Consider the following 25,550-nt stretch of genomic DNA (forward strand, 5'->3'; position numbering starts at 1 on the left):
ATATTTCTAAATGAGCTCACATAAACTGGCCTTTAGAGTTCGCTCACTATGAAGATTAGCCACTGAACATTTTGGGATAGAGACTGTGTGCAGGGTCAGAGGTTTGGTGGCAACTGTCTGTAGATGCTGGATGTGTGCCCTTGGGGAGAAGTGGGAGAAATGTGGGCTTATTCTAGCAGGATATTTGTCTTGAGGGTTGAGGCAACATAGGATATAGAAAACAAAAGGTGGTGGTTACCATGCCAGTCCTCTAAAATGAGGGATTTAGTAGGAAGAGGTGATTTATTTTGCTGGATCAACTTGTGGATGAGGTAAGCTGGAAGAGCAAATTTCAAAGTCTCATCATAACCGGGGGGGGGGGGGAGAGAGGGATGACGGACTGAGGTTGGGGAAGGTTAAGTATGGACAGGTGTGAAATGAACACCTGCCACCCAGTGAGTTTTCTGGTTGACTAGAGATCTGAACCTGTGTTCCACATCCTAACAAGACAATCTGGCACACACTATATTTTATTCTAGAATCAATGGAGACTGTGTACACTACTTGCTTTTTCTATGCAGTCCACACAGAATCAGATCTGTTGCTTTTGGGGGGCGGGGGGCTGGTTTCATTGTGAAAATAAAGGCTCAGCTTAGCTGATAATGCCAAGGTTGGAGGTTCGATCCCCATATGGGACAGCTGCAAATTCCCCTCATTGCAGGGGGTTCGACTAGATGATCCCCAGAGTCCCAGCCAACTCTATGATCTATTGATTTCAGATTGATTCTGCATTAACCCGCAGTGTGAAAACGGATGTAGGTGGTCCTGGCAATGGAGGGTATATCCACACCTTTCCAATGATGTTGTCGGTGGGCATTTACCAAGATTTCAATCACCATGTCTTTATTTACTTGGGACATGTGAAGGGAGTAAAAGGCATGGCTAACCTAATTGAGAGGAGGTTTTCAAACATGTAACAAGTCCCCACCCACCCACCCACCCACCCTTGTGGATGGCAGGATCTAGAATCAATCTCGATTGAAAGCATCATGTTGAGGATGAGCATGAACAATTCAGGACATGAAAAACTTCACTTTTTGTGCTACAAACGGGGTAGTGTGCGCAGCCTCTGTCCCTTGCCCTGATACTGAATATATTGGGAGGGAGGGAAATGTTCAAAATTTCCTGGATCAATGCAGGATGAATAATGTTTATTTTTAAAAAAAGTTTCTATAAATGAGATCAGTGGCGTAGCGTGTGGGGTGCAGGGGAGGCCGGCCGCACCGGGCGCAACATCTGGGGGGGGGGCGCGCTCGCACTCGAGTGCTAAAATCCACGGGTTAGGGGGCGCAAATTACTTGCCTTGCCCCGGGTGCTGACAACCCACGCTATGCCACTGAATGAGATTGCTACTTACTGGTCATGCTTCTCTTCCTTCCCTTCAGCATAAGCGGTGCATTCCAGCCTCCCTGGATGCTTACTATTCCGCTCAGGATTCCAACTCCAGGGGCAGATTCTACACTGTCATCAGCCACTACAGCATGGCCAAGCAAACCAGCTCACGGTCCGTCTCTCCCTGGCTTTCCTCCGGATCGGTAAATCACGAAGCCAAGGCCGCCAAGACAGAAGGCCATTAAAGCCAGCTGGTGGCCTAGGGATGGAGGGGAATGGGGAAGAACAACATCATGTCTCTAAAGCATTGCTCTAGTTCAGCAAGGGCACTGGGCAATCAGTGCAGCAAGAATAAAGCAACTCCAAGTGCAGGTGTCATCTTAATGGATATTTCTCTCTCTTTCTTCTCTCTCTCTCTCTCTCTCGCTCTTTCACTCTTTCTCTCTCCCCCCCTCCTTTGGTGCATTGTTCTCGTTGATTTGTAACTAAGTCAAAATCCTGTACAAAGGCATGTTAGGTGTTGACTATATCTTAACAATGTACAAATATTTTTAAAATCATTGCTTAAGATTTGTTAGAAAAATGAAAAAAAATAATGAAAAAACACACAAACAAAAGCAAATCCAGAGAACATTTGTGAGGAAGTAGAAGAAATCACAAGCATAGTTTCTCAGGCCTTCCTTGCCCGACCCCAAAGGGAAAACAGCAACAACACACAATACTGTGGAATTTGTCTGTCAGATTAAAAGGGAAACTTGTGTTGATGGAGGGACACAATAGAATGTTACACTAGGCTGGGCAAAAGGGCATGAGCCTCTAGCTCAACTTAGGGCTTTACAGATATGATCAATAAAATGAAAATGGATGCGGAAGCCCTTGATACAAGGTAACTTGTTCGTTCAGTGGAGTCCCCTGCATGTGCAATGACCTGGTGGATCATGGCTACCATTTCTTTGGTTTCTCTCTCAGAGGGAAATACTGAGGAAGGGCCATAGCTCAGTGGCAAAGCATTTGCTCTGGAAGCATAAAATCCCAGGATCAATCCCCATCATCTCCAGATAGGGCTGGAAATGTCCCCTGCCTGAAACCCTGGAAAGCCACTGCCAATCAGTGTAGATGGTCCAGAACTAGATGGATCAGTTGTCTGACTCAGTAAAAGGAGACTCCTTATGTTTGTGCCAATTCACATGTCTATATGGACTAACATACTGAGTTCAAAACGTTCACCCCCAACCCCCACCAGGCCACAGTTGAGCTGGTCTGATGGCAACCTTCTTGCTTTCTAAAATACCTGTCCTATTAGATGTCGGAAAAGCTGAAACAGGAATATCTGAAATGACCTCTTTCTGCTTCAGAGGCCACCGGAGGATTGATTCTCCAGTGCAGTGAGCAGTATTTTGAGGAAGATAAGCCCCTGAAATTAGCTTATTCTGTAGATAATTAGTAGCTTACAAGAAAGATTCTATGAACACAATCCAGAGGTGAGCGCCTCTCAGACTTGCAAACCTAAATGGGTTTTTTCCTACTCTTTCTGCTTCAGCTGTTCCTCACCTCATTCAACCTCCAATTGTCTTATTTTTCAGACAAAGTGATTATTTTATATGAACCCCCCCCCCCCATAATCTGCATGTTACTTGGAGCTGTTGTGGAAAGAACAGGTAGACAAACCCCTTGTGTACCATATGCATGTTTTTCCTTGCTGGATCATAGCGAGATTCCTTAGGATGATACGTTTTAATCCCTCTAGATTCATATTTTCGCCATGAGCTATGAAGCCCAAAGCTAAAATACTCAACTATCACCATGCAGGTGGCAAAGAGACATGGGGCCACTTTGCATCTACCATTCCCCACTCACAAAGAAATAGTCTAATTCCTCTAATAGTCGGGGTGGGGGGAAGCTGAGCCTGGATAGCTCAGTTGGTTAGAGCCTGGTGCTGATAATGCCAAGGTTGCAGGTTTGATCCCCACATGGGGCAGCTGTAGATTCCTGCATCGCAGGGGGTTGGAGCAGATGATCTTCAGGGTCCCTTCCAACTCTACAATTCTATAAGTCTATAAGTGTTTATTTTGCCAAGACTACTTGGCTACTGCATCTAGGCATCTGGTTTATACTGGGTCAGAGCACTGGTCCATCTAGCCCAATGCTCTGACTGGTAGCAGCTTTCTGGGGTTTCAGGCAGAAAGAGAGCGAGCGAGCTCTTTCACATCATCTGCTACCTGATCCTGTACTTGGAGATGTTAGGGAATGAACCCAGGACCTCTTGCATGCAGATGATGTGTGCTACCACTGAGCTATGGCCTCACCATTTTCCTGCATAAAAGCCAACCTTTAATTGGTAAGACTTCAGGAAAGGGTGTTCATTTCCCATAAACAAGTCTTGCTAGGCTTGTCATTGGTGGGACGGAGACAAGTATATTTTGACCGCATCAAGAAGAGTGGATTCCATGCCAGTCTCCGTCACCAGCTGACTGCACAAAACCACCTTGTTGTGAAAACAAAGTACTTGTGTGAATTGACCCTTAAGCCCAATATGCTTTACATGGTTTGGAGCAGGGGTGCTGCTTCCTTAGAGTGGATAGTGGTCATCAGGGCAGGGTATGGCGGCATTTCTGGCTTCCTAGTGTGGAGGTTGCTGCTGGTAACTGAGAGGGAGAGGGTTGAGGCAGATGGGAGGTTGGCACGGTGTGGATGCAGCGGCAGGAACATCACATCAGCTCTGCTGCTGAACCCACAACCACACTCGACTTCACTGACACCTCCCCTCTCGGTTAGCAGCAGTGATCTCCTCGTTGGGAAGCCTGCTGGGCAAAGCTGTCCCCTGCCACTGGCTGCTCCTGCTTGCATTATCAATTAAACGTCTAGGCTTACTAGCACCACCTTAGGTGCCCAGATCATATGGGCACTTCCATGCAATTTGACACCCAGTGCAGGAAGTCCCAGGGCATAGTTTGAGGGCATGTAATGCAGCCTCCTTGTTAAAGCTAAGCAGGTCTGGGTCTGGTCAGTGCCTGAATGGGAAACTGCCTGGGAACTCCATGTACACTGTCTTATGATGGATCACGGAGGGAAAGCAGGTTATAAACATACTGAAGAAATATTACAACTTCTTTGAGTGAATGATCATTACATTAGATGGGCTGGAATTTGCTTGGGAGTGGTCAGCGGGAGCAACGTTTCGATGATTATGCCCAAAGTGAACCAAATTAAAAGGAAAACTAAGCAAAGTGAAATTGAATCAAACCCCATCAAAGTGTTATACTGACTGCAAGTGAGAGTCCTAAAAAATGAACTTGGAAGTCTTATTTAAGTCAAATATGTATATTTTGTTTGCAAAAAAAAAAAGTCCATTGAGTTGGAGCTGGAGTACAAAAGGAGTTATGATAAATGGTTGTATAATGTAGCCAAAACTGTAGTGCCAAATCTCATTGTCTGACTTTTTATCCTTATCTCTCTACCCCCTTCCTGCTTCATACTTCACCTGTAAATCCATTTCTCACCTGAAATGTACAAATCCATGGGGAGGGGGGTTAAGCCCCCAACAACAATGCCCAGAACAACTACTGGACAATTTATAATTTTGTGGTGTATTGTATGTCAGTAGGTAGAAGAGACTGAAGTATTTTTGGTGTAGTTCTTGACCTTTTCTGACAGGACAAATAAAGCTAGATGTGTCTGAGAGTCTCAGCTAGTATGGTACGGTTATTTTTATTTTCTTCTCTTAAAAGACGGGGGAGGCAAATAAAATGTGGGTGAATTAGTATGCTTGGAACTGCAAAGCACAGATTGCCCACATTTGCCTTCTCTCTCTCTCTCTCTCTCTCTCTCTCTCTCTCTCTCTCTCTCTGAGCTATGGGATTCATGAGCAAACATGCATAGGGTAGTACTGCACATTGCAGCAACCAAATGTAACTGAGTCCACAATTATTGCTTATCTAGCATGAACCCAGTGGCACTTGTGCCCAGGAGATTTGCTGCCTCTGCTCAATGCACAGGCCAGCCCATAGTCAAGTAATATGTTGTGAACCACCCTGTAATACTTGGATGTAGAGCAGTATACAAATTGCGGGGGGGGGGAGTTGTCACACCATGATGTGACCTTTTCAGTTGACAGCTAGGATTATTTACTGCATCAGGCTGCCTGCTGGTCCTGAAACCTTTCTTTCCTCTGACATGCAAAATAAGAAGGGCTGCATTCATAAGAAATCATTGCCTTGTGAAACTGATAAGCTTCAATTACTTTATAGCATCAGAAGTGAATGCCAGAATGGACCTTAGCACAAAAGGTCAGTCGCAAAAAGATATCACAGTCTTGCCACAATCTTATCAGTGTTGCTGCTTAATTCCAGGATGATTAGCAGACATTTAGAACCAAGCTAAAAGTCTGCAATGCAAGGCAGTTCTGCTTGATGAGTCATCGGCAATGATTGAGAGATGATAAAATTGTCCCTTTGAATCAAACAATCATGTCATGAAAACAGAGTTATATAAACCAAAGAAGTTAGGTTTCAAAATTAAGCATAGTGACAAGGTCTGTGGCAAAACTCTTTCAACTTCCATAGAGGAGATTACTTCCTCAGAACTCTAGAATGATAGGGCTTTAATTTCCCTAGAGATCCAGTAGAATTGACCTAAGGTGGCTACAGGCTTTAAAAAAAGTCTACCCTCTGGTGACATGGAGGACTCAAAAAATGGAAGAAAGAAACTAAAAACCCATCAACAGGTGCAAATGATTGGGCTGTTTGTCCAGCTGTGCCACTCTGCTCACAGAAGGCTTTTCAATCCCATGGAGGCATCTCTGAAAAGAAGGCAGAAGGAGGCCATTTCTGTTGAATTTATTCCAGAAGAACACTTTATGGGAGACAGCACAGAGAAATGGTCGAATTTGTGAGAATCACACACTGTCTTCCATTTGCGGAAGTCCCTGCTGGAGCAAAGAGCCTTTCATGAGTGGAAGAACACATTTGAGCACACTTCTGATTATGGAAAGTTAGAAGGTGAGGCTGCAGCTCCATGAATGATTTTGCAGGCAAAGGACAATAGATTGGAATAGGTGTCATGCTTAAGGTATGGAGGAGAAATATAGCTGCTTTGAAGAGTACAGTGAATCACCTGTGTGGAAACTAATCAGCCTGTCTGAATGTGGTTGTCATGGAAGCTAGTGTGGGAAATAATCTTTCTGAATCTGAATTGCTGTGTGAATCAACTTTCATAAAGGCTGCTTAGGGCAGAACTATGAGGGGAAGGACTGCAGCTCAGTGGCAAAGTGCAATGTGAAATCGGTCCCTTAAAAGACAAAGAACAGGTGCCCTCAAGGAGGTGCAGAAGGCCTTTCCCTTATTGCAAAGCAGGGATGGGGAGCCTGTGGCTATTCAGAGGGTGCTGGGCTACATCAGCTGAACGTACCTCCCAAATAAGGATGCTTCAGATGTCAGCTAACTTATACCTGACTCCCAACAAGTGTTCAGTCTGTGTCTAAAGAACCCAAGTTTCTCATATCCCAATGAAATCACACCCCAGACAAAAGAACATCAAAAGGCATTCTTTGTTAATCTCTGTTTGAAATTCCTTTTAAAATGTAGAACAGCCAACCGTAAGAGAATAGATTATCTTGTCAAAATTGATACAATATCCCAGTTACCTTACCAGTTGCTCAATGAAAGTATAATGTGGACACTTTCCAAAATGATAGTTCTGATTTGCAAGTAATACATGGATGACAATGTAAACGTGTGTTAGAAATGGAGTTTTGTAAGGTTTTCCCCTCCCTAACCCCACTGCAGAATAAATAGGTGGAGGAGGACTGCTTCTAATTTTCATTCTGCTTCATATTTTTATGGACTCCACTTCCCCAGCCACCAGCAGAAAGTCTCTGTGGCACAGTGGTGTCTCTCTATGACATTATTAAAAGGGAACATTTTTCTATTTTCAGCAACACTTGGGATTCTATAAGTGCCACACTTTTGACTTTCATATTGAGTATTCATAATAACGTGACAAAAAGAAATTGAGACCGTGGAGGGACCCAGACCCTTGAAATAACTGATATTGCTGTCAGGGGCTGTTTCTGTGATAGGTCATGCCCATTTAAAATGTAGAATAATTGGGATCCCTTGACTCAAAGCAGCACTGGCTGAATTTCTCAGCGTCTAATTTCTCTGCAACAGCAAACTGCTAGGACAGCATGTTCTTCATTGGGTGGTCCTGGATAAATACTGCAGAATGATGGAACCTTTAACACATAACACACACACACACACACACACACACACACACACACACACACACCCTCTTGCATTGTCATTATTTTCCCAAATAAAAGAACCAAGCACATGCCTCATTATAGCAAGAGCTTTTTTGTCGCCAAGGTAAGTGAAGAATTCTAATTTGGCTTATGGATTTAGGAATGGTTGTACCCACCCCATTGCCAAGTGCCAAAGACATTGCATCTTCCTCCCTCCTCCTGGGAAATATTTATTTATTTATTTGTTTCGCAAGTTTTATATAACACTTATTAGAATAGAAGATCTAACAGTGGTTTGCAATACACAACCCCCCCAAATAATTAAGAATACCAACACATCAAGTGATGTTTTAAAGAGTTGTTTAAATAAAAAAACACAACCAGCAATTATAAAACACCTATGCTTATTACTATCATGGATCAAGATGACAGGATAAAGTTATGTGCCTGGCTGGAATAAAGCAGTTCTTATTATCATTGGTCAGGAACAAGAACTTTGTTGTCTCTTTTAAACTAGAACAGAACAGCAACAGGAAATTTCTGACCTCCTGCTTCCTAGTACCTAAGCTATAGAATGGCACTATCCACGCAGCTGCCATGCAATGAAATGGTCAACTGGAAGGTGAACCCTAACCTCATTGAAGGCTTCCTGTCTATCTTCTCATATAGCATATTGTATGAATGTTGTAGAAAGGGGAAATCTGATTTATGACCCAACCTCATACCCTTTAATGCAATGCTACAGATGCAGCTTGGGCAGTAAATTTTGGGTGTAACATTCTTCCTTATCCTCCTGGAATCACTTCTCTGGAGTGGGTGGTAGTGAATATAAATATAAATATAAATATAAATATAAATATAAATATAAATATAAATATAAATATAAATATAAATATAAATTTCATGTGGTGTTAATGTCTTCACCAAAGCACCACATACTCTTGCAATCACAGACACCATGTGGACAGTTTTGAACTGGTGTAGCAGATAAACCAGTCTACTTGACTTCTGGGGCATTAAAAATAAACTCTGGCTCCCCCTCAATGTGAGACATAAATCCAAAATAGCAGCATATGCAAAAATGCAATATGGAGGAGTACATTGTCATTGGAGGCTCAGGTTACTAGGAGTGCCTATTTTAGGCTCTGGGTGGTTTGCCAGCTCTGGCACCTTTTGGACAGAGATTACTTTAGTCTAGGCTAGGGTAACTTTCAGACTGGATTATTGCAATACAATTTAAATGGAGCTACCCTTGAAGATCACTCAGAAACTTCAACTTATGCGAAATGCAGAAGGCTGGGGTTCAGTTTAGAGCCCACATAACACCTGATTTTAAACAGCTGCATTGGTTACCATTATATATATATCCCTCTATAGAGAGAGAACTGTGTGAACTGATTTTGTATTTTTAAATTGCTGTTACTCATCCTGGGACCTTATTGGTGAAGGGTGGGTAAGAAATCCAATCCAATCCAATCCATCCGTTCATTCATTCATTCATTCATTCATTCATTTCCCTCAACTACTGAATGAGCCCAATCCTCTGTCCTTTCTGTAGCAAGCAGAACCTTGGAGGCAACGAATTTGTAATCCTTAAACATTTGCATTTAGAAAGGCAAAGAAGAGGCTGTACAAGACTGTTGCCAAGTACAGAGAGCAAACCCTGATGTGAGCCCTTAAAAAAAGAGAACTTGTTACAACTGAGCGGAACCTCAAGCAGTGAAGGCAAATGATAACAAGAAAGCAGATAACTCGGTCTACTCTCGTGGCTTCCTCTTTCCACTATTACTCAACTCTGTCAACAGTATGCAGAATGTAATTAACTGTAACAATTTGGCTGTGTTTATGAAAATAAATAAAAAACCAGGGAGCAGCTCAGATAGAGTAGACTGCTAATTGGTTCTGAGTTGCAGGGAATTGGTTTGGACAATGCAATGCAACCTGCATGAAAATGCAGGTCCTTCAGGGTTGGTCCTCACCCTCTGCCCTAAAACATCAAACTCTACTTCTCCTGCTTCACAAATGCAATCAGAAGGGAAATCTAAACCAACTTTTTTATGGTGGTGGTGTTTTTTAATTGATTTGTACTGATGTGTTGGGAAATCAGTCAAAGCAACTGACAAATGACCCCTTGGTTTGATATAGATTCAGCACAGAATCAAATTGATTACAGGCAGTTTCATATGTTTTGCTAGCAGTTTCTACCTACGGTAATTAGAAATCTTTAAAGCAGAAAAAACTCCTTTGTAGACTCTAGCCCTGTTCAAGTGTTATACCATGGGGTGTGGAAATGACATGAGAAGAGGGAAACCAGGGTCACACATGCACACAGTGCTGCCAACTTGCCCCTGCTATTGAGGGGCCTCAATTTACAACATCATATTTTCCTGCTCTGGTACCAGCTGGGAGCCAGCGAATGATCTAAAAATTCAGTTTGAGTTCTCTTCAGTGCACTTCCTTAAAAAGCCCTAGATTCAGTGTCTACTAAAAAAGAGATCATTATAATAGAGATGAAATGCTCCTGTGCTTCCCCTCAGAAGGAATGTCTTCATTTTCCTCACTAGCAGCCATTTTGCTTGCTTTTCAGGGAAACTCTTTCCCCCCATTTTAAATGGAACAGCCACACAGGCATTGTCCCCTTTTTCGATGCTGAGATGTATAGAGAAACAAGAGACAAAAGGCTTAGGATATGTGGGGAGGGGCAGTGAGGGAAGCCCCCACTACTAAAGATTCACTTTGCGTTATTCGCTGTAAGAGATTTTCCTAGCAGGTGACTCTCCATGGAAACTTGAGTTTGCTAAGCTGACGGCTAGGCCTAGAAAATTGTGAGAGGAGGAGGAAACCTTCTCTCCAAGCTGCTGCTTGCATGATGACTGAGGTAAACAAATGTGCTACCTTCAGACAAAATCATTGCAACAGTCCTGCAAGTGTGTATACGGTAATTATATAGTGCTGAAACAATATGTCCCCGCTCCCTTAGCCATCCTGACATCCAGGGTGTGATGTTGTGGGGGACTTTTCCAGACCCCCCAAGTGTCCTGAATTTACATAAGCTGCCATGGCTTCTGAACACGTTCCGGGATGCCCCAATTTTCCCAGAATCTGGTCCAGGCTGTGCTGTGTTTACTTCCCAGGGCCACTCTAGGACTTGCGGCATCTCTGGTTGTTGTGGGCAGTGCTTTTTTCTGGGGGTACCCAAGTGTACACAGTACAGACACCTTTTTTCCTATGAGAAAATCACTGGTTCAAAATGTGGCACTTACTGTAACAACTTCATGGTGAGTACCAGCACCATTTTTTCTAGAAGAAAAGCACTGGTTGTAGGGATTAAATGAACCCTGAATGCCACCTAGAACTCACTGGATGAAATTATGGGATATAGTAGTAGTGGCAGTAATACCCTGTGCAGCTGAGTCTCCACCCCTGAGTTATTAATATACATTGTTAATTGAGAGCACACCTTTGAAATGATACTTCAAACAATGAATTGCCCTTCCTCAATTCCACTACTTGTTTATTGCATTGTTTCCTCTCTTCATTTCTCCTACGCCGCGATTAAAATGTAGCGTTTGTGATGTCATATAAGCCAACAGGCTGCCCAGTGCTGCCATGTTCTTTTCTTGAACTTGACAGAACTTTCCGTTGCTTGTAGTAATTCTAAGAAGCGTCTGGAAAATGCAGGAGCAGTCACTAAGGGTACAGAAGGAAGTGAGAAGTCAGACCAAGGAAGCCGTGAAATGAGAGTTGAGCCAGGACTGCAGTTGGATAGTGTTCTACCTATCCATTCTTATTTCTTTGTTTTGTGACATTGACTGTGGTTTGTTTTATTTGTGTGTTATTCCAAAACATGTCTTAGTGAATATTTATAAACCCCGTTCCACTGAAAGTATAATATAAAACAATATTATGTGCCATGAAGTGAAAAGCAGAAAATTAATTAGAAACAAAAAGTGTTGTTTAATAATGTAATAGAAAAACAAAGGTGACGCAAGTTACTAATTAACACGTTATTATGCATTTAGCTCTGTTGTATTTTCAGACATAGTCATGTTTATTCAAGTGAATTAATAGGGCCCCCAAATGAGCTGTGCACAGGGTTCCATGGACCATAAATCCATCACTGGGTCAGTCTAGAGAGGGGTCTGTGTCATGTCTTAAGATTGTTGCCTAAATAGATGACTGTGAGCAGTTGCTGACATTTAGCCATTTAAGATATAAAAAGCTGTGACTGTCTTATTCCCTTAATGCAGAGTACATAATAGTAACCAACATGGCCGCAGTTATAAATCAGCAGCGAGAAAGGGGAGTGAGTGGTGAAATATCAAGATGAGGATGGAGTTCTAAAAGAGCTAAGAGTTCGTGAGACATGAAATGGCCTGTCTGAATGAGGGGCTTTTGGGTCACTTTTCTGCTATTTTGTTAGGGCCTGGCAAGTTTCAGGAGCTGAAGATTAAAAGAGAACAGCCTCATGTAGCTCTCCAATGTTTCAGTGGAATGAGCAAAGGCATTCGCTTAAGAAAAAGTCTGCACTGCAGTTCTGTTCTGTCTTCATTTCACACTCTGTAAAATTCTATTTCCACCAGAGCTGCCTTCACGAGTGTTTCTGCAATGAACACACAAGCAGGCATCATTCAAGATAACACCAAAAGGCAGTTTTCCAATGTCCCACGGCTTCAGAAAGCTTATTTTTGAATTCCATTACATACAGTCATTCCAGAATTCAAAACAAGTGATTCATTTCTAAAAGGCTCTGCATTCATAAGAAAAGCCAGGTTGGCAATAAATGCGCGTTGCAAATTTTGGACATTGTGTTTACTTCATTCATTTGTGCTCATGTGAGCCAGGCTCACCAGCTTAATAATTCAGCCACTAACAAGAAAGGTCTATGATTGTCAAAGACCTTTTGAAGGATCATTGACCATACCCTTTCCAGATTCCCTCCTGGGTCTTCTTCTGACCAGTTAGAAGATTTCAGATTCTATCCACTCAACCATTTATTTGTTAATTATGTGCATTTAATTTTTCACATGAATAAGTTGCTTTTTTTCAGGTTTGCACAAGGCAACCTACAGAATTTGAGCATGATTATTAGCTTGTCTCCTAACGTTCCTTCCATAAATAAAATAGCGTTAATTATATTCATGCAGAACAGGGGTTTCTTTCCTTCCTGTTGCACTTCCTGGGCCCCTCCCTTGTGCTCTGCACCCTGGGCTCCTATGGGGTGGGAGTACCCTTGGAAATGGTGTGAGACATGGTGCATAGGGGCTGCAGATGGAAAAGGCTCTCACCAGAAATCACCTCCTTCCCTACTTGAGTGGAAGGGTTCCGGGATTGCAAACACCTTGCAGTAAAAGACAGGTAATGAAAGTATCACGCAGTGAACAGGGGCTATCAAAAAGTGTAAAATTAAACAGTTCATGCAAATGCTAGCCAACATGGTGACCCCAGAAATTGTTAGACTCCAGTTCCCATCAGCCCCAGTCAATATGGCCTGTGGTCAGGGATGATGGGAGTTGTAGTTGGCTGTCACTTGTTTACTCTGTAACTAGGAAGCCAAAAACCAAAACAGGTGCAGCTTATTTTCACAAAAAATTGATGTTAATCTTTTGTTGCACACCAATACAAAAATGACAAGGGTGCAAACCAGTCAGAGTTAAATATTCCCAGATCTCATTTGTTTTCAGTGGAAGATGTCAGTGATGCTGAGCACACATTCCAGAGAATAAATTACGAGATAACAAGGCAAATGGCTCATGCTTGGGCCACTGAGGAGGTAGAAAGTGTGTCCGGGTTTGGGAGTAGATTTTCTAGTCCTGGAAAGGAAGGGGAAGAGTTGCTGAATCTCCAACAGGTTCCAACAGGGCTATACTTTCTGGGACCTTACTTGATAAGGTGATTTGTCTCCATTCATTCAATGGCATGGAGCCCCCACGAACAACAGGCATATAATGAGGGAGGTGCCGACTGTTACCTTAAGCACTCCAAGAACTCTCCAAGAACTCTAATTCAGGAATGACTGCAAAGCTTTCTTGTCAAAATGGGAAGAGAGGAAAGGGCCATGCCTGCTCCTACTGAAACTCTTAGCGATCTAGATGTCAAACATATTGGTGGCCAGCAACGATGTCCCAGGACATCTTGGCAGCTAGTGCACTGAAACTTCACCAGTATTTGGTATTGCATTGGCAGCCATGGGTAATGTAGTTAGCCTCTCAACAGAAGAAGACTGCTACTCCTCTCACCCACCCAAGGTGGACCTCCAGTCTAGGCCCATTTGCCCTCTGCAGGTGGTGAGTCCCATGGGAACTTGGCAAAAGGAGGAAAGCAATGAAAAGAAATGAGAGAACCAAGGAAATAGTTCTTGTTCTCTTTGATGTGCTGCATGGTGATGGATGTCACCCAGCTGCTAATCAAAAGCGATTTATAGGATATTAAAGAGCATTTGCACTGCTGCTAACTACAGGAGACTCCAAATGTGCTTGGGCTGTCTGTCTCCCTCAATTAAAGTCAATGGGAACCATGTACATATTTCACTCCTAGCATGGCCAGCTGATGAAGAGGTTATGAGCGCTTTAGAAGGAAGCAGCCCATTACACTGAAAATGGGGCTGTTTCCTTGGCTCAAGAGAGGATGAAAAGAGGCAGTCAGGCTATGTTATTCTCATCCATTGAAAGCAAAAAGAAGCCTCTCTCAGCACTGATTCTGCCTTTGAGCCAGACAAAATTCCCTTTTTTAAAAAAGCGTTTCAATGAGGCCACGAAGGTTGGTAGACAAGGACAAAAATGACATTTGAATACTTTAATTGCCCTTAGTACACCACAACATCTTGGCTCCACCCTTTGGGCAGGGTAAGCATGTGAACAGTCTGTAGTCTTTTCCTCTTGCACTTGGCAGATTCATGTTCATCACTGAAGTCCAAGCTTGTGACATTAATATTCTCTGCAGCTGAGAACTTGGTGAGAGGTTCTCCCTGCATGCATAATGTTGATGGTATTCTAGTCGTTTCCAATAAGGATGTAATGCAAGTGCTCTCATTAATGGATAATGGGCATGGCACAGAGACAAACTCTTGCATGGTCAAGATACCCAGTGATGAAAATCAGCAGATGTCTTAGAATCATAGAACTGTAGAGTTGGAATGGATCCCTCTTGACTGGGAGACAGCAAAATAAATCTTACTGGGAGGTAACTTTGCCATGACAACAACCCTGTGAGGTAGGTTAGGCTGAGAGTGAGTGACTATCCCAGTAAGCTTCATGTCTGAGTGGGGATTTGAACCCTCATCTCCCAGATTGTAGTCTGGCACTCTATCCACTGCAACACACTGGCTCTCAGCTGAATGTTTCTAAAGTTTTTAGTATGCAAAGCAGTTTATTTCTTTGATAATGTTATGATGCTGCTCACATTAAAATAAATCTCAAAGGATTTTATAAGAATAAAATACTGTACAGATTAAAATAATTTAAAACAAGGATGCCAGCATCATAAGTAAAAGTTCTAGTGGCTTTTATTCAGTGGCAGAAGCACCCAATGGTTGGCACCTTGCAATAACAGGGGGTGGGGTAGGTATTCCAGAGGGAAGGTGCTATACAACAGGGAAGGTCTGCTTTTGTACTCATGTTAGGCTGAGAGAACCATTACATGTCTTTCCCATTAATAACAGCCACTAGCTCTCTCTGCCAATGAGCCACAGGAACTAGAAAAAACTGTGCACCAAATTATGCACCTGTATTTTAAACCAGTCCTAGTTTCTGAACAATCTTCAAGGGCTGCCCCACACAGAGTGCCTTGCAGCAGTCTAATCTGAGTATTACCAGGGCATGAATACATAGTTCTGCCTGGGACACCTCTCATTCTACTAGCACTGCTGGTAATGGTGGCTTACCAAGAGTATGAGTGGCTGCTGCAAATATAATGGTCACGTAAGGGGGTTTTCAAGAGACTGCCTTGGTTGAGTTTCTTCCCCACAGAGTTCATGGCTAAGTAGGAACCTAAACCCAGTCTTTGAAATTAATCCACTACGCTGGTTTCCAGTTATGATGTATTCGTATCACTATGCCGTTTAAGTGGTCTACAGTGGTTGGCCCAACTGGCAGTGGGTAGCACTTCAATTTTCCCATGTTTAATAAAACATAATATGAAGAACAAGGTCCTAGTTTAATGAAATGGGCTTCTTCTCTGCCTGGCTCTCTGAAAACTGATTTAGCCTAATAATTGTGATTTGTAATGACTGCAGCTCCTCTGGGACAAAATATTCCACTTTGCAGAGGAATCATTTGGGCCTCACCACATTAAGTGATGCTTAGCCAAGTGTTAAATAAGTCTGTGAATCCGAGCTTTAGTCATTTCAGTACTTGATTGGTGTATGCACTTAAATCCTTGTCTTGTGCTTGTTGGGAAGTGCTGAGAACCACCATTTGCTAAATGAGAAGATGGACGTAGATGGCTGTACAGTGGCTACGTACTGTAGATGTGTCCCCATTGGCCACTCTAACCACATACCTTGCTGGTGATCTGTAGAGTCCATCCATGTAGAGAGCAGACTGTTGGCAGGGGGGGTCTAGCTTGGAAGCAGAGAACTTGTTTTGCATACAAAAGATTCCATGTTCAATTCCTAGATTATCCAGGTAGGACTGGGAAAGACTCCTTTCCCTGAAACAGTGAAAAGATATTGCCAGTTGCTGTGGATAATGCTGCGCTAGATGTACTAATGATCTCTCTGTTGGTATAAAGCAAGACCATGTCATGGACTGGCTGGATGCAGAGGACTGGTGGGAGGCGTTCCCAAGGAAAGAAGGCTCAGAAAAGGAGAAGAGAGAGCAGACTGGGAGGAGAAGGTGTTGGATGCTGAAGAGGTAACAGGGTTCAGTGAGCAGGAAGAGGCTGTGGCAGAGAGCAGTCCAGGCTCAAGGGCAGAAGCAGAGGCTGGAGAGGAAGGGAGCCAAGAGGCAGAGATTAGGCAGACTGGTGAGGAAACCAGACTGTCTCCCCCTCCTGCGACGGGCAGCTCCCCTCCTCCCTGGTCTCCCAGCACTGAAGAGGTATGAAGTCAAGAGCTAAGGCAAACCTGGAGGCCAGATTGAAGATCGGGGCAGCTCAGAACTAAAGAATGCATAACTCATTGCTGAAGCAAGGCTCAACTGGAATAGAAAACCCTTTTATACTCCTTCCTGCCCAGGAGTGTACAGAGTCAGTCCACGGTTTGAGAGAACTTCACTGAGAAGCTGCCACCTGCAGCACCATGGTTCCTCATGAGGGACATCTGTTCACAGATCTCAGTTCTTAATAGCTTCGAGTAAAACGTATGCTTCATTTTACACTGAAAAGAATCATTTTGCAGTTTATCTAGTTCAGCTATCCCAAAGTGATTACTCTTTCCAATGTTCTCCACCTCTTGCTTTTTGCTATTATTTCTGTTGCTGGCATGTTTCTTTTTCTACCATGCTGTGCCGGAACTATGAGCCAGCACATGTATGGAAGTCAGCATAAGGCTGGCCAAAGTCAGGAGAAGGTGGAGATGAGGAGAGGAAAGGAGGCACACGGCGCTGGTAAATTCACAGTTTCCAACTTGCAATGCTCTGCATGTTTCTAACATCACAATAGGAAGTGACATTTTTCTCCCTCGACATACATATTTCATTGCTGAGGCAATGAAATGTTCATATAAGAAGAAATGTTCTTCATGAAATATGTGTGCATTGTAATTATAATTGAGGTTTGTACATAGCTTAAGGCTGGTCCACACATGCACATTTATCACGGATGCCTTGCACATGAATCAAGCAGCACAGATGACTTGATGCTGGTAGAACTTGTACGCCAACTGATGTCATCTTGGATGAAATTTTGTCCAGATTTCAGTAGGGTAAGCGCAAACATGAGCTACTTCCTGCCAATCATAGAAAGAGATATCAAGCACATTACCACAAACTCCTTGCCTTGTTGATAACACTTTGGCCCCACCCCTCTAACGGTGTTGGCCATTTTTTCATAGGTTGCTGCTCTTTTTCATTTAATGTGCTCCACTGAAATGGTGCAAGGATGATCCAGTGGGAAATGGTATCAGACCCAGCAGGATGTAGGTCACCAGCTGAGTAAAAGTAGCTGACTCTCTGGCATATGGAGAGAGGAAGCCAAAAGGGCATGATTTAGCCCAGGAATGGGCAGCCAGTGGCATCAAGGCAACATGTGGCCCATGATCTAATGCCATGTGAATGTGGGTGATCCTGTAGGGAGAAAACAAGGGCAGGAGGGGGAAAGCCATAGGGAAAAAGCCAAAATGGGTGGAATGGTGGTAGGAAGAGGGGGCAGAAGTCCTTTGCAACTGAGACCTCTGGCAAAAGCAAGCTGCTCTTTCCCTGGCAGCCTGCTGGGCAGAGAATGGGGAGAGGGAGACAGAGGATGCGCCAGGAAGAGAAGAGAAAAAGAGTGGCTTCAGCTACTAGTAGCTCTGGCCCCTATCTAGCAAGCAGCCTCTGATAGGTTACACTTGAGGGAATGTGGCCTGCTATAGAAAAATGGTTCTTCATCACTGGGTTAGACAAATAGTTCACTACATGGCAAAGCTGTTCCTAAACTGTATCACTTCAATCTGCACATGAGGGGTTTGCGTGAGTTGCTGTCAAAAGAGTCTCTGCTGAAGAATAGGTTTTAATGTTTTCTTTTTTAAATTTATGTTATGTTTTATTTATGTTCATGGCACAGAAGATAAATTTTGAGAAAGGAATTGTTACAACAGTAAACAACAATTAACTTGTCCTGATAAAATTACAGACTTTTATCATGCCAGTTTTAATGTTTGTTGAGACCGGATCAGAAGCATCATCTAGCCATGGAGTGATGAGGGGTCCTTTTTTCTGATGATGTTAATCCATGAAGCCAATGCTGCTTTTGTCTTGCATTTTTTTTTAACATGGCAACCAGCCAATTATTAATGGCTGTGGGACCCAAGTCCCTGCTTTTAAAAGAAAGTTACAAAACACACACAACCCCCCCCCCCCCTAAACCTGTTTATCTCGGTGCTTACGTTCTGCCAGGGCCAGGGCAGCAGAACATGTGACACCAGCGGGAGGATAAGGGGATACAGGTAAGAATATCCAGATAAGATATTGAAATGAAAGTACTTTCCCCATAAAAATTATGATGGAATCATGAAGTGAAATTAAAATAAGGCTGCAAGCTTGCTTCCTTGAAAGTTAACCCCCACAAAATAAAAAACGAATATGTATAGGATGGCAGCATTAATGTGAAACATACCATTCTTTTTCTGTCAGAAATCTAACATATGGGACAACTTGTTCCCAAAATGATGTTTGCCCCTTCTCTGTCTCTGCTGATATGGTTTTCTCGTGGTACCACTTTATATCAGCAGCCTTTTGGCATTTCAAAACTGATACAGCGGTGCATATTTAATTTGCTAGGTAATATAGCTTTGCATTTCCTTTCTGCAAACGCCAATTAGGGGCCCAGCCTTTTATATTCAGGAATATTTCTCTCAGCTTTCCCATCGCCTCCTTCACTGAGCTTTCTCTACCTCTGTATAAATAATCGCTCCTGTGGGGAATCCTCACGGAGGATCGTACATTTGAAGAAACAAAGAGAGACTAAGCCTTCATGTTGGCTGAATAATCACTGGCTTATTGATGGAGACAGGCATATTCCGATATGATAATTCCCCTTGCTCACTGCTGATTAGATGGTGATAAACTGTGACGTTTGGTGATGGACTCAATATGGTTGGTTACGGACAACTGTTTTTTACAAAGCAACTATCCAATTATTTTTTCATGTGCCGGCTGAATTTGAAGGATAATGTAGAGGTTAGGAAACAAATTGAACATAGGGACTTCTAAGCTGTTGTGGCAGATGAAGGTGTTATTTGCACATTCTCAAACCATTTGTGTATGATTTGTTACCTTACGCCTTCTGGAGGGAGGGGATTGATTACAAAAAGCTGAAACCCCAGTGAAGAATGAGATGGAGGCATGAATTGTGACTCATCTGGGGGATCTGATTGTAGGCTGCCGCTCCAAATCTACACACTCCAATAATTGTATCAACTTCAATCAAACTACCTTGCAGCAGTGATGGGGTGCAAATGGTGATGAGATGCTGTCAGAAAAAGATACTCTCCCGGCTGTCAATTATTATTATTTGTTAAACAGGGCCATACGTTGCCTCCACTTTGTGGGTGATAGACAACTAAGGTCACATTCACACAATTTCTTTAAAACCCATTTAAAGCCTTTGACCAAAAATTGTTGTTATTTTCTCTATTTTTACCATACCATGGAATAATTGCTTTTTACACAGCTCTACTCTAATTTATCGGTGGAAGACAGGAGTGCCTGGCGTGCTCTGGTCCATGGGGTCACGAAGAGTCGGACACGACTAAACGACTAAACAACAACAACTCTAATTTATACCATGAAGATAACACTGAGACATTTAGTCATTGGGCTACTACTTATAAACGCGGAACTTTATAACAACCTACTATTTGGGGAAATTTTATTCCTCCTTCATTGTAGCCTTTTTCCAAGGTTGCCATGGGAACTCTAGCTTTTTTTATTATTCCACACAAAATTTGTAAGTAGTTTTTGCCAGTTCAATAATACCATTTTGTCGATCTTTATCACTGCATTTTCAAATAGAAAAAGTATCTTAGGAATTATATTCATTTTTCGTCTGTCAGAAAAAACCTTTGAATTATATTCAATTTTAATGCTACAACTTCCAATCTGGGGGCCATTTTTAAAACATATTTTGCCACTGCAACCATCATTGGTTAATCATTTAATTTAAATAACTATTCTATGTTTGAAGATAACAAGATTACTAGATATTTTATTTTCTTAACTGTCCAACTAATTCTGTTTACTTTCATCAAATTTGCTTTAATTGATCACAACACATTTATTTCCAGATTTATATGAGTTCATCTGTAGCCAGAGACTTCACCAAACTTCTCTATTATTTCAAGCACTTTTCTTACAGATTTTAAAGGAGTAGGTAAGGACAGCATTGCATCATCAGCATGCAAACTGATTTTGTAACTTGTAGATTCAGCATGTATCCCAGTCACATCTTTTAATTGTTGAGTGCCTAAGGCAGGGGTGTCAAACTCAAATTCATCGGGGGTTTGGTCACCCTCAAAGGACCGGTTGTATCTGTAGGACTTACAGTACAGGAGAGAAGGGTTCAGGCAGCCGTTGGATCTGTCACATCACAGGATGGCATGCGCTCAATATAAAAACAAGTGGAGGTTTCCTGAATGCATGTAAAGTGGAGGTTTCCTATGTAGAATGGCCGGCGCCGCTAGAGGGCAGATGTTCTCTGGCTTGTAGGCTGCCGTGCATGCGCTGAAGAGGCGGCTTTCTTGTGTCAAAAAAAAAAGAAGCGAGAATAAAAGGTGAAGGCTGGTGGCTACACGGGCCACATGACGAGGTCTGGCGGGCCGGATTCGGCCTGCGGGCCTTGTGTTTGACACCCGTGGCCTAAGGCAACGCTGATATGGGGCAACCCTGTCTTCTTCCTCTGTTAACTTGGGGAAAAAACTGAGTACTGATTGTTTATGCATAAAACAGCATGTGATTAATCAAACATAGCTTTAACATAATAGTGAAATGGCTTTTCACAGATTTAATTGTTCAGGGACTTTAGAAATAAAATAGCACATTGGCATCACTGGATTTATTGGTATTCTTTCTGTTAATAAAGACTGAAATCTAAGCAGTTTGATCTGGCCAGTAACTCCTTTGTGCCACCTCTGCTATGGATCCAACATAGCATGGTCAACAAAAGAGGTTCAAAGACTCTCTCAAGGCAAAACTAAAAAAATGTCGTATCAACATGACAACTGGGAAACACGGGCCTGCCAGCCCTCCAATTGGAGAACAGCCTTTACCAAAGGTGTCATGCGTTTTGAAGACACTCGAACTCAGAACAAAAGAGAGAAACATGTTAAAAGGAAGGCACGCTTGGCAAACCCTTACCCTGATCAACTCCCACCCGGAAACCTATGTCCCCACTGTGGAAGGACATGTGGATCCAGAATTGGCCTCCACAGTCACTTATGGACTCACTTTTAAAACTGTGTTTATGGAAGACAATTTTACTTGGCTACGAGTGATCGTCAAAGAAGAAGAAGGATCCTACACAGCCAGGGCCAACGGGCATGATCTTCAGCAGTATGAACAATCTACCTGTGATGTTCCATTATTAGGCTTTAAGTCAAAGGGTTCTGAACCCGTTGCTCCTACTTTACTCTGCTTTAGCTTCAAGCTCTTTGGTTTCTTCTTCCTATTGCACTCTTGGAATTCTTGGGTTTCTTTTTTGGTGTGATGTTTTCAGACTCTGCAGCATCCTGGGGAGTCTGGCTCCTGTCACCAGTTAGTTCTCTAGCATCTGTAGCAAGTTTCCAATTCAGTGTGAGTCGTCTATCACACTTCAGGGAACGGCTGTAGCTCAGTGGTGGAAACCTGCTTTGCATGCAGAAGATCCTTGGTTCAATTTTCTTGGTATCTCCAGGCTGGGAATGTCTCCGGTGTGAAACCCTGGAGAGCGGCAGTCAGTCAGTATAGAAAGTACTCAACTAGATGGACTAGCGGACAGTACTGTATCAAGGATCTTCCTAGGTGGATAATAAAACTCTTTAAGTTGAATGCAGTAAGCTTGTGTCTACATTATTTTTAATGGAGCATATGCCCTGCTGTTAACAAATGGAAGAGATGTCAATCCGCAGGGGCCAAGCTGCTATCTCAACAGACTTCTGTCTCAAGGGTGAGCACTCAAGAAATGCCAATGCAGTGAACCATGGAACAACTATGGTGGTTTCCGGCAGATCTCAGCAGCCATTTCCATCCTGTCTGTAACTATTTCATCACAGCAACTAGTCCAGATACATTCCGACCCATTAATTGATTTTCCCAGCTATAATCCTTTGCAACAGGAGAAAAAGTGGAGAGAGGAGAGAAGGTGAAGTTAAACAGCTGATGAGCCAGAACAATGGTAGGAAGGAGAGATCATGGTACCTTTTCATAGTAGTCAAGAAAGAACCCAAGAAACTTAGCAATTTGTTGTGCTTGTGTGGGTGAAAGGAAATGGCTTCTACCTCTAGGTTACTATCTCAAGGTGCATTTACCTTGGCTTTCTTCAGTAAAGCCTGTGAGCATAAGAGCATAGGAAAACTTGGGGGAAATAGTGGATTTTAGGGTTACAACAGGGATGCGGGTGGCGCTGTGGGTAAAAACCTCAGTGCCTAGGGCTTGCCGATCAAAAGGTCAGCGGTTTGAATCCCCGCGGCGGGGTGCGCTCCCGCTGCTCGGTCCCAGCGCCTGCCAACCTAGCAGTTCGAAAGCACTCCCGGGTGCAAGTAGATAAATAGGGACCGCTTACTGGCGGGAAGGTAAACGGCGTTTCCGTGTGCGGCTCTGGCTCGGCAGAGCAGTGATGTCACGCTGGCCACGTGACCCGGAAGTGTCTGCGGACAGCGCTGGCCCCCGGCCTCTTGAGTGAGATGGGCGCACAACCCTAGAGTCTGTCAAGACTGGCCCGTACGGGCAGGGGTACCTTTACCTTTAGGGTTACAACTCCCTTTCCAAAGTTAGGCAGCTTTCTAGCTTTCTCCTTGGTTGTTTCACTCTACAAACCACAACCAGCAAATTTGTAGCCATGGCTACAGATTATGTTTAAGTGAATTTGTTGGGAGTGAACAAAGTGTGATTCCTGAATGTGTCAGGATGCTGTCAGCAGCCCCTGGCTGGTTGCCCAGGAAAGTATAAAGACAAGGAAAAGTTTCTTACAGTCCTTTTTTATTTCAGACTTTACAGAGAGAGGCTATAGAATCCATCCTCTTGGATAATGGTATTGTCCCAAGTGAATTTCCACCCCCACCCCTTATCTCGCACTTTCTCATTCGTCATCATCCTCTAGGGGTGCTTCTAAGTGCCCTCTGTCTTTGAGCTCTTTGCTCTCCTGCTTTTAAGGCTCACTGGGTTCTGGGAGATGGTGGGTCTGGAATGCTTTCTAGTGACAACATGTCAACCAGTTGCTGCTTCAGCTCTGCCTGCTCCTCCTCTCCCATTATTTCCCAACTTTCCCCCTCACCTGTCTCTGAGCTGTGATCCCCCACAAACCACTGTTGTGAATCGATACTGTCTTCCTCTTCCTCCCCCCCTGGAAGGGTCAGGATGGGGAGGCGGTCTCCAGACTCCTCCTCCTCTGCCCAGTCCCTGACAGAATGAGACTTAACAGTAAGCCAGGGACTATGGTTTATTTTACCCCAGCACTAGTGGAAAGAAGCAAAGTGGGTGCAATCAGCTCATTCTTTGTAAGCCCTGGTTTATGGTTTACTATGATGTGCAAACGTGTGATAGGAGTTCTTGAGATCAGGACATTTGTTGATAGTGCAACTTTTCCTTTTCCAGTGCGTTTTTATACTTCATTAATAACTTTGATAGGAAGGTGCATCATCATCCATATACACAATGCCCTCCCAGCCCAAGTGTCCATCCCATACTCTGTTCTTTGCAGCACTGCAGTCTTGTCTGCAATTAATCACAGCAATCTCTCATGGTTGCATCACCTGTGATTGCCTGACCTTCATTCTAACGCTACCTTTAGTCTCTGTTTCATAGCACCTGCCTAGATTTTCCAATGGCCCAAGTCCCCCTCAAATTACCTTTGCCTGAAGCCTCCCTGAAGCACACTCTGTTCACAGCTCCCAAAGCTCACGCAAAGCACATCCCTTTATGCAGGTAAACTAGCTTGCTCTCCTAAGTCAGCAAGACCCTGTCCTCACTCCACTTCAGTCAGTGTTGTGCATACACTCCTCTTTTTTGTTGTTGTTGTTTAGCTCTTTTTAATATCTGCCACCTCTGAGAACAATCTTATCCCCAGGCCTGTTCAGAGAAAATAAAGTGGATATGCTAATCAACTCCTGCTGAGCAAACACATTGCCCTTTTTGACCATCGACAGGCACAAAATTATCCCAAGAGAACAATGCAACCAAAAATAAAGCGATAGGAGCAGGAAACTCAGAGCCAGTTCTGCAGGGAAGATTTCAAAGTGGTGTGAATGTAGCTCCCCAGATCTCGGCTAATCTGACCCCATGTATTGGGGAGGTAACAAATAAGATGAAAATGGCACTTTTAGATCTTACATTCAGAATATTGTCAAGGTTCAATCTTTGTGCCCAGGCCATGGGAGTGATGTTCTAAGGAACCAGCATGGTCGCTTTGTTATGGGATGTGGGGCTGAATTTTGGCTTCTTGGTTGCAGAAACTGTTTCTGGTTTTCAAGAAGCACAAACCTTTCCAGCATTCCACAGGGGATGAATAATAAGCAAGTTGGGTGATAGTTCACCTTGGCCTTTTGGCTAAGATCAAGCACAGTATCACTTGTCAAACTGCAACTGTTCACAGTGATGGCTATGGCAAATTCTAAAACGTGAAGTTCTCTGTTTTTGATATTGATAGATTTTATAGATCTATATTTGCAAGAGTACCATAGATTTAGAAAACACATTATATCTATCTATAGATTGTAAAGATCTACAGTCCCAATTAAGGATGTGATTTGAGATGTTATCCCATTTAGTTTTGTGTGAACTATCGAGCCCATTCTGCTTTGCAGCTCTGTTGTTTTTCATAATTTTGAAGCTCGCTCTTTCCTGCATGCTTTGCCTGGGGAAAATTTCATAAGACTTTGAAGTATGTTTTGTAAAAAGAATTCCACCAATGTAACTGATAAGGTAGTGATGTCGAATTGAGGGAATGGATTACTTGCATGATATATGACTCTGAATACCAGTTGTTGAGGAAGACAAACAGGAGTGGGCTTTCTGTAATTAAACCCCAGTTGTGATTTCCTCCATTTGATCGCTCCACTCTTCTCAACAGCAGAGGTGGGCTGAGGGCTTCAGCACTGCTGTGAGAA

The 25,550-nt window shown here is 43.2% G+C and overlaps 1 protein-coding gene across 2 annotated transcripts in view; it reads left to right on the forward strand.

Moving 5' to 3' along the window:
* NSG2 (neuronal vesicle trafficking associated 2) overlaps positions 1 to 5,058 on the forward strand; it is a 52,137-nt gene extending 47,079 nt beyond the window's left edge. For both annotated transcript variants that reach the window (XM_028717836.2, XM_028717837.2), the window contains exon 5: positions 1,425 to 5,058. In XM_028717836.2, coding sequence (XP_028573669.1) covers positions 1,425 to 1,616 — 192 coding nt within the window. In that variant the 3' untranslated portion in view covers positions 1,617 to 5,058. The remainder of the gene's footprint in view (positions 1 to 1,424) is intronic.
* The last annotated feature ends 20,492 nt before the right edge of the window (positions 5,059 to 25,550 follow it).

Source organism: Podarcis muralis, chromosome 2, assembly GCF_964188315.1.
Source record: "Podarcis muralis chromosome 2, rPodMur119.hap1.1, whole genome shotgun sequence".
Classification (NCBI taxonomy): domain Eukaryota; kingdom Metazoa; phylum Chordata; class Lepidosauria; order Squamata; family Lacertidae; genus Podarcis; species Podarcis muralis.